At 42.2% G+C, this 11347-nt stretch overlaps 1 protein-coding gene across 3 annotated transcripts; it reads right to left on the reverse strand.

Moving 5' to 3' along the window:
- Positions 1–10850, reverse strand: ENPP5 (ectonucleotide pyrophosphatase/phosphodiesterase family member 5). Of its 3 annotated transcripts, none has more exons than XM_032340156.1 (4): positions 10746–10850; positions 7619–8482; positions 5764–5940; positions 1–2643 (listed from the first exon to the last, which is right to left on the reverse strand). In XM_032340156.1, the coding sequence occupies exons 2-4, from the start codon at positions 8445–8447 to the stop codon at positions 2216–2218; spliced, it is 1434 nt and encodes a 477-aa protein (XP_032196047.1). In that variant the 5' UTR covers positions 8448–8482; positions 10746–10850; the 3' UTR covers positions 1–2215. The 3 variants fall into 3 exon arrangements, with proteins under 3 accessions (XP_032196047.1, XP_032196048.1, XP_032196046.1); XM_032340157.1 differs by having other exon boundaries at positions 1–2640; positions 10604–10803; XM_032340155.1 differs by having other exon boundaries at positions 10604–10802.
- Positions 10851–11347: the final 497 nt, after the last annotated feature.

The following is an 11347-nucleotide window of genomic DNA, read 5'->3' on the forward strand; positions in this document are numbered from 1 at the left end:
TAAGATCAGCTAGCCTAAATTTTATTTCTATGTGCAATTTCTGTTCAGTGCATACAAAGCTTGAGGGTGCAGACACGCAGATAAAACAAAAAAGCTCTCAAGGTATGATGAAATTTCCCAGTGAAGTTTAAAATTTTACTTTCCTTCAGGCAAATTCTCCTGCATTTTACAGGAAACTAAGTACGTGTAAATAAAAGAAACTTTGCAATAATCCAATATCCAGATCATAATTTTAATGGTTTCATCAATGGTATAGCATGTGCTTTCCTCTTACCACTGAGGCAGTTCTAAAGTGAATTTAATGCAACAGATTTTAAATGTACAGACAGAATTTGAACAGGAATGCGTTTAAAAAGACCAATTTCATCTTTCGGTTATTACACTGGCATCTCAATAATGTGGGTAAAGCTCATGGCTATGCAGCAAGCCAACGGGAGCGGCCACCAAGGATTCTCAAATGTCTCATTCAGAGTTCAGACTTCTTGAGTTTGCCATCTACCATCTAACTTCTCAGCTTTTTAATGTCAGAGCAGGTCCACGAATTCCATTCTGTTTGATTAACAGGCTTTGTAATGAAATGAGATTTGAGTGCTAACCTTCTTTATGGTATCATTTAAAAAATAACCCCATTCACTTTATTTTAGGGAGCACTTAAATTCAACTATATTTCTGAAGGTAAAACTACTTTTGTTCTTTACATCTGCTTTATCTTTCTTTCTAGAACACCTACACTATTTTATCTAATCATTAGCCAGCTGTTGCATTAACACCACAAAATCACAATATCATCTATTGGCCACCTGTCTATATAAACTTTTTTTTTTTTTTTCAAAGAAAGCAGTTCTTTCCAAGCTTTTCTCTTTTCTCTAAGAAACGACAAGTAAACCCTAGGTCCCCCCAGCTTGACTCCTTCAGAAATCTAAAGCACAGATTTGATGATTGAAATGAGAAGAGCTGAGTGACCAAGCAGATGTCCATGAACCTGATTTCAGCTTTGATCCCCGAGCACCCAGGGCTCGATCATGAACCGAGGCTATGATCTCCACTCCCTTTGTTTCAATACCTGTCCCTGCTACGAGCTATTTCACTGGTTTCTGCCACAAGGCACCCTTCAGTGTTGCTCTGGGGAAGACGGGTACATCTCAGACAAGGTCCCACCTAACTTTCCTTCCCTGGCTCCACACAGTCCCACTGGAGGACCGCGTGGTCTGTTTTACCCAACATAGTTGGTGACTATGGATCCGCAAATGCTCAAGGCTTCGAGGACCTTCTGCTCTCTTACTACTTGTTACCAGAAAGAAAACAAACACTGTTGTATCTTATGTGATTTTTTAATGTGATTCATAGTGATTTAGCTTTCAAAGAAGCAAGTAAGCACAGAACAAGAAGAAAAGCTTATTGCTGGGATGATCACCGATGGCTTCTGCTCACAGCGGGCCAGGGCCAGACTACACAGGAAGGACACGGGTATCATGGTGTCTTTGTTATTAAAGAACCAGAGCAAAAGGACTCCTCAGAAAATAGCCATCATGAATTTCATGATAGAAATGGGATGTTTAGGAGTCTGTCAGTACTTGAACCTTTTATTTTTTTTTAAAGAAAATAAAATGAAAACCCATGTCTTTTAGAAAGAAATATGAGAAGGAATGCCCACAGATGCACCCCACTGTTGGGAATGCATCTCTCCAAAATTCGATGTACAAAAGTTATCATGTTTAATTTTCAACAGTTTTGACTTTTTTTTTTTTTGCACTCCTGAGTTTAAGGAGACAGATTCTGGCATTTTTCAGGAATTATAAGATATTTCATTCTGTGTGACCACCAAATAACAAGTAGTCTGTAATGTGGGCAGAAAACAATTTGTGTATTTCAGCCAAATTACAAGACATAATCAGCAATAAAGTGCATTTCATATAAAAGTACCCATGAGGAGAGTAATTTAAAGTGTAATACATAAGGTACTTTAAACAGTGCAAAGCCATTAAATATATACATTATAGGTGCCATGTCCAAATACAGCAAGATTTTATCTACCCTACGCCAGAGAGAATAACAGAATCATATGTCTCCCACTTTAATCCTTTGTAGGTATGTGTCTGTGCCTATCTATGTACATAACTGCCTAACGATCTGTGCAAATGTCTGAAACTGGTTTCCTAGAATCTGAAACCCTTAAATACTGAAGTAAGTATACCATCTCCACTTCGAAGTAGCATTAGGCTTGTAATAATGGCTGAGCGATTTCAGCCTGCACATCTGGTAAGGCAGATATGTGACTGCGAATTAAATGTTTAACGAAAATCACAAAGAATACAATCACCAAAATGCTGCCGAGAGACACCCCTAAGAAATAAGCATAGGACTCCTCGCTCTCATCGTCTCCAGGCTTGACGCTCCCGTGGAGGAGTGTGGGACCCGGCGTGGGAGGAAGCGCTCCTGGGCTTGTTGAACGGAGCAGATCCTGGACGTTCCTGAAGGATCCGTTGTGAGGCATGCCCGTGATGTTAAGCAGATAGCAGAGCAGTGGGTACAGGTCTGTGGAGCTCATGGCTTCCTGCGTGAAATTCTTTCTGAAGGCAGGACCATGGGCTAAAAATACCGGATGCATGTCTGCTAATGCATTATCGTAACCATGGTTGCCTACTGGAAAGAGAACATGGATGAGTAAGTTAGCCCCCGCTCCCAGGGCACGACAACGAGAATGACGGTTGTATCGTCCAATTCTGAACTTAAGTGCAAAGTTTAACTTGTTCATATTTTAAAAGAAAAGAATCTTTTATGATTAATCTCTACTGTGGTCAACATCACCGTCCACTTTAGAAAATGAAAAGTCAAACTGATGACAAATCTTTCTCGCAGGCAGAAGCAACCTGAAACAGTAGAGGAGGAGGGGTAAAGAGCAAAACCGAACCCAAGTCAGGGGAAAAGGAAAGCATTTTTTCTTCTTTTTTTCTTTTTTTCTGGTGGCCGGTAAACTAATATTCGGTAAGTACTTTTTAGGTAACCTACTTTGTTCCAATTATGTTCTAAAGATAAAGGGATAAAGCGGCTCTCAGTCATTAATAGAGTAAATTCACCATTACCAATTACCAGTTGTGGGGAAAACAAAAGACACCACAAAAATCACACCCCTAGCGACAGCTACAACCCGCTGTGGAAAACTTAATGTCAGGACCTTTATGGGTAAAACCTTGATACGGGTGATTCAGATCAAAATACAATTTAGCCCTGTGAGCTCGTGTGGCTACAAAGAAAGTAAAAAGCCTTAGAAGTCTTCTGATTTATCAGGATATGTAAACACTGAAGCATGACAACTCCTGTATAATAAACACTGCATTTTATGCTGTTGTTATTATTTTTTAAGTAGACTCCACGCCCAGCGTGGAGCCCAATGCAGGGCTCAAACTCACAACCCTGAGATCAAGACCTGAGCTGAGATCAAAAGCTTGACACTTAACTTACTGAGCCACCCATGGGCCTACAGGAAACCTATTTTGAGAAGCACTGCTTTTGGACATTAGGACTTCATTCTCTGTGGAACTCAGGTTGAGAAGGAATATGCTGGCCAACATGTAATTATTTGTTGAAGAAATAATTATTTCATATATTTATTTGTTGAATAAATAACCACATTGAACATAACAGGAGCGTTATTAAGACCTTCTAGCAAAAACAGGCCTGACCAATCTGTTGCGTAAGTGTAGTTCACCACACCAAAATCTCAAGAGAGCCCCTCAGACTCACATTACTTATAAAGGACAAATCTCCGAGACAGTTCTTTTTTGAGCAACCCCGCTACCACAAGAGCTATCTGCACAGTACATGAGAATCTGAACATGTAAAGGCAGCAATTATTCTCTGGGCCAAAGAAATTTTTTTTGAAAGAAATTATCTCTAAGATTTTATTTATTTGAGGGCACCCTGGGTGGCTCAGTCAATTAAGCGACTGCCTTCAGCTCAGGTCATGATCCGGGAGTCCTGGGATGGAGTTCTGCATCGGGCTCCCAGCTCCATGGGGCGTCTGCTTCTCCCACTTCTCCCTCTGACCTTCTCCCCTCTCATGCTCACTCTCACTCCCTCTCTCAAATAAATAAATAAAATATTTAAAAAAAAAGATTTTATTTGAGAGAGAAAGAGAGCATGCGTGCCACACAAGTGGGTTAGGTGCAGAGGGGGAGGGAGAAGCAGACTCCCCACTGAGCAGGGAGTCCAATGTGGGGCTTGACCCTAGGACCCTGGGATCATGACCTGAGCAGAAGGCAGATGCTGAATTGACTGAGCCACCCAGGTGCCCTGAAAGAAATTATTTTTAAAGGCTTTCTTAAAACAGATCTCCTGGTGTGAGTAAGTAAGCTTACAGATCATCATCCATGTGTAAAACCTTTAAGAACGAGACACCAGGCACCTGTATACACCTGCCACTGTGATTCCCGTATGTACTACAGATGCCACAGTCAGGCAACTGCTTTTCCTTTGGTCAACAAATATGATAGAACCCAATTCTACCTCAAGGGACATCTTTGTACATCTCAGGTAGATCAAGGACCAAGCCTGAAGAAAGCATTCCTGTGTAGTTTTGATACAATGTAGTTCCTTCATTATCCAAGTAAAAGAGGAAAAACAACTCCCTGGGAATTGATCAGTGGCCATGTTAATATCTATGTCCACCAGGAAAGCAGCAGGCCAGCAAGGTAGTTCACTGGAGGGAAGTTCTAAGAGCTGAGAAGCCTCCTCCAGATGGCAAGGGATTAGGAACAGTCCCTAGGCCGCAGCTGGAGGGACAGAAGGTGGTGTTGCCAGAGCCCAAAGGCTAGGGCTGCCCGGTAGGAGACGAAGCTGTAGGAAGAGCTGTCCAGAGGGAGCTGGGACCACAGAGGAAATGAAGTCACCATCACAGACACCACCTAAGATGGAGGATAAGCGGGACAAATATCCTGGCTTCTTCCCAACTCCTGCCTCTCAAACTCCTGTGGGTGTCTTCTATTATTTTGGCCACATATAACCAGAAACACGTTGGCAAAGGAGCCTGGGAAAGTAGTCGTTAGAAGTCAATCAGCAGCAGGACAAAGCAGAGCAGGGAGAGGGAAGGTAGTTGAGCAAATATGCACATGAGGCGCTCATTACAGAGCAGTAAAAGCCCATGGACGGCTTTTCCGTTTGACTAACTTGCTAGAAGCTATATAAGAGAAAAATTACATGTTAAGGATGGCAGAAAGCCCCTTCTTTTGCATGTCTGAATTTCAAATGGGACATCCATTATATTAAAAATTCAGTGGAAATAGCTCCAAAACTCTATCACTAGGGGTTAGAAAAATACATTTTCGTATATGGTCCTCCAGGCCATACGCTCTTCTTTTCAGAATAGTTTCCCAGGTAGAAAACAAAGTTGGCCTGTATTTGGTAGAGCCAGAAGGGCAAAGAAAACTAGAAAGCTAACAACAGCAAATAAAAACAGAGATTACGTTCTTATGAAATTAGAACATGAAACAGATGCAGAAAAAAACATTCAATCTGTAAATTTCCAATTAGGTTTTTCTCAAGAACATGATGGCTATAATTAGCTGTCCGGGTCACTCTGCATACCTTTGGTCTGATGACTTCCAGCGAAATGCCTGTTTAGGGGCAAGTCCCAAGGATCTTTGCTTTGCTATTCATATAGGACTCCGGTTAGTTATCTGATTAATAAATACTGCTCTATTACGCACAGTCTCCACTCCAACAAACAGTGACGCAGAATGGGAAGAAACGGTGTAATATACTCACACAGGAAGTTATCGGACTTATTCTGCAGAATATACCACCCCTCGTCAGCCACGGCTATGATGGGTTGAATTCGACGGTTGTACTTGTAATGCCATCTTTCTGGAAGCTCTTCTCTTTTGTAAACAGTAAGATTAGGATGAGCATGAGCTAGGGCTTCATAGACTTCATCAAATTTACCTCAAAGAGGAAGGATACGGAGAGGGACTCAGAACCAGGCACTCACTGTTAACAATTAAAGAAACCACCCTGGCAACATTTCTTCCTCGCCAACAACACCCCGGGGAGGTAAACCAACACTGTGCAGAACACAAGGAAATACAGCCAGATACTTGAAGACTCTCTCTTATCCCTTGAGCAAAGAATCTTGAGGGGCAAACAGAAATGACCCATCTCCTGCTGTACGTAAATTCACTTAACAGAACTGAGAGGACATTAGATAGAACCAGAAATCTCTAATGTAAAAAGACTTAACTACACACTTCCCCTCCCCGCAGCTGTTGACACTAAGGAAAATGTCTACACAAACAAAAACAAAGAGCTAAGTTCTGATAGTTAAGCACACCAAGGAGAGAGAATCTCTGAGAGGAGGGCGAGGCAGCCCTTGGGGGGAAATCGGAGGGGGAGAGGGACCAGGAGAGACTGTGGACTCAGAAACAAACTGAGGGTTTTTTTTGGGGGGGGGGGTTGGGTGAGCCTGGTGGTGGGTATTAAGGAGGGCACGTACTGCATGGAGCACTGGGTGTGAAGCATAAGCAATGAATCTTGGGACACTGAAAAAACAAAATAAAATTAAAAAAAAAAAAAAGATAGGAAGGGCAAACTGGAGGTGAAACACAGCTTGTGAAACAGGAAAATTCTTTAACCCCTGGAGGCGTGGCAAAAGCACTCCCTGGAACTTCAAACGCAGTGTCTTTAATCCTTTTGTTTTTCAAATCCTTTATTGGGGGTTCCTCCCTGCCTCCCAACACCCCCAACACAGGACACATTCCAATTTTATAAGGAAAACTGAAGAGTTAATGTGATTTCCACAAACAACAAAAGACTTGTTATTTTATACTGAATTTGTTAAAAGGTTCATGTGCAAGTGCACACGTATATTTTAACATTCGCTGTTTCATATGATCCTCTTGATTCCCTTGAGAGGTATGTAAGGCTCATATGTGAGGTATTCAGCTTTCCAAAATCTGTCCTCTCACCGGATATCTAGAGTTAATCTAGATGGTGATAAAAAGGAAGTCAGAAGTCTGAGTCTCCCTCTGCACATCCTTCGTGATCTGGTGAAGTTAAACTTGAACTAGTTCACTTGTCTTTAAAACAGCAGTAACACTTAGGTGACAAGGTTGGTAGAGGCTTTGAGAAAAGGTTTGTAAGAAGTTCAATGTATTGTTATGACTTCCTCATTTATAGACAGGGAAAAGAAATCTTCAGCTGGACCACTGCTTTCTCCTTCCTATACAGCACTGTCTCCCTATTAAGCAGGTCCTACAAAAGGATCCACAGAAGGCTAAATTTAGGGCTTCCATAAAATCACTGTAATTGCATGTGAATTCTATGTCTCTTTCCATCTCAATTTTCCTCAGAAAGGAGGCTGTAGCTTTCATCATATTTGGTGGTTCCAAGATGGTTCAATCCATCTACCGTAAATACAGAGAGAACATCAATTTCAAAGTCTTGGGAAAAGTGAAAAATTACAGACTGAGAAAAGAGATTTTGTCTTTTCAGAGACTAAGGATTAAGCCCTAGAAAACTACCATGACACAGGCAAGCCTATGAAGACATAGAAACAAAAATACCCCCCTCAGCTGCACTGGGCACATCCAGCTCCGGCCCCAGATCACCACTCGGTCAGACTTACCTTCTTTTGGCAAGATGGCCGCTACTGGAGATTGGTCAATCAGGACATAGTGGTCTTTATCCAGATACTCATCAAGTTCTATGATCCTTTCCTCAGAACACTGGGTCATTCCATGATCACTTGTGATGATTAGGTTCAGAACGTTCCACAACTTGGCCTTTTTCAGCATTTGTATGAGATATCCCAACTTGTTGTCGATATCCGAAATGACAGGCCCCATGAGCGGACTCTCGGGTCCCACACTGTGGCCCATATCATCGGGGTCTTCCCAATAAAGAAGACCAAGATTTATGGGCTCTTTTGACGTAAACCACTCGATAATTTTGGCAACTCTATCTTCAAATGACACAGACTCATTGTAAGGCATATAATGAGTAGGAAAGCTATTATGTATTTTTACGTCGGTTCCAGGCCACATGGCTGCACCACTAGAATGTCCCGCCCTCTGATTTGTGATCCATATTGGCGTTGCTTCTTCCCAAAACTCAGAATCATAAATAGTCATGTTATCCAAGGAGAAAGACTTATTCAGAATAGGATCAAACATGTCATTTGCAACAATCCCATGATTTTCTGCAAAGAGGCCAGTTACCAAAGTATAATGGTTAGGGTAGGTCTTTGTAATAAAAATATTAGTAACTTGCTTCACATGAACACCATACTTCATAACATAATGAAAATGGGGTGTTGGAACTCTATACAAGTAATCCCAACGGAATCCATCAAATGAAACCAGTAGAACCTTTTGCTGGTCTGGTTGGAGAGAAAATGTAACGGACAGTATTAACGCAGCAAGTATGAAGGACACCCAGAGGAGTTTGGAAGTCATTTTCAAAGTATTTGATCAGCTCAGTGTAAGATAATCTGTATAGAAAACATATAGAAGTTAATAACAATTTTTTTTTTTTGGTATACCTTACCCAAAACTGACAGTAGCAGTACTTAGTAATAGCAGTTATGTCATAAATCACAGCCTGGAAGAATTATGTTGTTCCACCTTAAGTAAGAGACCTGGGGCTTCCTGCATAATAAAGCTAAGAAATTCAGTTGCATTTTAGAAACTGCTACTTTCGAAGAATTTATCAAAACATTTCTCGAAGTACTTATTTAAGTAACCCCCCCAAATATCATTTTAAAATGTTATAATTTACTTTTGAGAAAACCAAAAACTTTTCAGAAACTTTTGCAGGGGACCCAGACTTCTGACTTTTGGCCTGTAAAGTTTATGTAATCTAATTAATATCTGTGAAAGTATTTATCATTATGGTTAGACCAACTACAGGAACCTAGAAACAAGCAAGTACCATCAGCAAATCCAATAAAAATGCTTAAAAAAACCCACACACGTCTATTTTTCAAAGCCAAAGTCTTATATTTAGGGATGTTACTCGAGAAATGAGAAAAAAGATAAACTTGGTTTTTTGAAGTGACATAAAATTTGTGATACTCAAATATGCTTGTGTAGTGTAATTTGCATTCATTTATTTCATAATTAAAGCATAGCCTTTGTTATTCTAAAACAGTTTCTGTTGAACAGAAACATAATTCTGAAATCTGGTGTTGACTTTCTGTGAGCTGAAATTCATCAATATTTAATCTTTGTGATATGTGTGGAAAAAGCACTTGCCAGGATTAAAGACTCCCTTTGGATCAAGGTTGTTGGTCAGTTGTTCTATTTTTTTTTTTTTAATCTGCTTATATGTCTAAAAAGTTTTTATTCTATTCAAGAAAGCTAACAAAAGGCAGTATGGATAAACAACACATATGTAAATTTTGTGAACTCTAATTGGGCTTGCAAATTAAGCAAGGATTTTTGGTTCTCTATTCTTGTCCATTCTTGCGTGAAGGTATTTGTAAGTCCACCAAAACCTGGATCTATCCACACTCTTGAGCCAAGAAATCTCCTGAATTCAGCCTTTGATGCCTTGTTAACTTGAATATGCTGAAGATATTTTAAACCTCAAAAACAGATCCTGTCTTGTCTTGCTGGCTATATTAGAGGTATAGGAAAGTAAAAACAGCTTGGCATGCTTGCCTTGCTTTCAGATACACTAATTTTTAACTATGATTTCACTGTACCTAGAACATTACTTAAACTGAAACTGCAGTAGGTATCGGTCTCCAGACAATGGTTCAAAAATTTAAATTTAAAAACTATTTCTCAAATGGCAATAATGTTTCTAATTCTGGAAGGAACATTTAAAAACCAGTTCCAATAATGAACTCCAACTGTATTTACTAACATAAATAGCTGAGGATGCTGTTTCCTCCCCCTTTTCCCCCTTCACCTTCCTCACACAAGCTGTTATGAAACAAATATAATTTAAGGCTAAAAAAAAAAAATCAACTACATGAAATGCCTGATTTTCCTCTAAGTAAATGAATTCAGCAACTGTGGTAAGCAGGAAAGAACTGCTTTCCTGGACAGAAGAAAATAAATGCTGTGTTGTCTACAGCTTAGGAATGTTTGGTAAGAACACTCAACATTATCACATCGATGACATAAAGCAATAAACAAAGAGGTGGGGGTGGGGATGAAAGAAATAGCAGATTTCGTTCTTTTCCATGCACAAACTGCTGCACGGTGCAGTGGAATCCCTAGTTCTCCGTCCAGATTTCACCGGGCTGCTTTCCAGGTTCTCCTCCCCTCTAATCCTTCCCCCACAGGCTGCCTTGCAAATAGAGGGAAGGGGCGCCAACAAACGCGGAGAAGAAAGTGGAGGAGGAGTCGGTGGGTTTAGAGGGACTCGACGTCGAGAGAAAGAAGTAGTGCCCTATCTTCCCCCCTGGGATTCCAACCTAGTCACTGGGAAGGGTCCGGGCGTTGAAAACTTTAGCCATTCGCTGACCTCCCGCCTACCGAGGCCGGCAGGTGCCCCCACGTGAGCTGTGCGCGCGTGCAAGGAAAGAGGGGCTGGTCTGAGGGGACCACAGGAGCCGTGTGGGTTCTCGGGAGGCAAGCAGCCCACTCCCCTGGTCTCTTACCCTTGCAGTGATCCGGACGGCCCGCATGGGGTTGGGACAAGAAGATGGTGAGTCAGGGGCTGGGGGGGCCCACGGAGACCCGGGGGCAATAGCGGGGAGGTGGCGGAAGCGAGAATTGCCCCTTGAACTTGCAGCCGCTCACCTGCACGCAGCCTCGGCGCAGAGCACCTGACCAGCACCTCCTCCTGGCCGCAAGTCCCGCCTCTTGCCTCCTATTGGCTACGGTAGGATGGTGCCCTCCTCTGGGCCTGCCAAACCAAAGCCGGGCTCTAGGAGTCGCTGCACCGCCTGCCAATCAGCGGGCCCGGGGGCGAGGGGGTGGCGGGCACTGCCTGCGTCTGGAGGGTGGAGGGGGCGCAGCCTGCGGGAGCGGAGGGTCGCGGGGTGGTCGCGGGGGTCGTGGAGGCAGACACCCAGGCTGTATCCTCGCTGAGGTCTCATCTTTGCCTGGTCACACACTGTCCTGCGGTGTGGCATTTTCTTGCCGGTTGCTTGTGTTGTCGTCAGTGATGTAGGAAGATTAGAAAGAGCTACCCCCCAGTGGTTTGTCAACCCTCAACTGTTTCGGTTAACAGGACTTTCTTATCTCTCAAGGTTTTTTGGTTACTCTGTTTTTTCTTATCAAAAATTGGCTCCATACCCTGGGTTTTGCTCTGAGGAACACTCGAACGCCCCAGAAAGTCGATGGGACAATGACATTTTAACTCTTTATTAGCTGGTGTGACCTGCTTTACCTTAGAAAAG

The sequence above is a fragment of the Mustela erminea genome, chromosome 4 (genome assembly GCF_009829155.1).
Source record: "Mustela erminea isolate mMusErm1 chromosome 4, mMusErm1.Pri, whole genome shotgun sequence".
Classification (NCBI taxonomy): domain Eukaryota; kingdom Metazoa; phylum Chordata; class Mammalia; order Carnivora; family Mustelidae; genus Mustela; species Mustela erminea.

What these genes read in the sequence shown, in the direction of transcription:
- ENPP5 (XM_032340156.1), bottom strand. Translation starts at nt 8,447, where the DNA reads ATGACTTCCAAACTCCTCTGGGTGTCCTTCATACTTGCTGCGTTAATA. An exon ending in GGCCATCTTGCCAAAAGAAG is followed by an intron (nt 5,941 to 7,618) that starts GTAAGTCTGACC and finishes TTCCTCTTTGAG; the next exon opens with GTAAATTTGATGAAGTCTAT. An exon ending in TAAGTCCGATAACTTCCTGT is followed by an intron (nt 2,644 to 5,763) that starts GTGAGTATATTA and finishes TTCTCTTTCCAG; the next exon opens with TAGGCAACCATGGTTACGAT.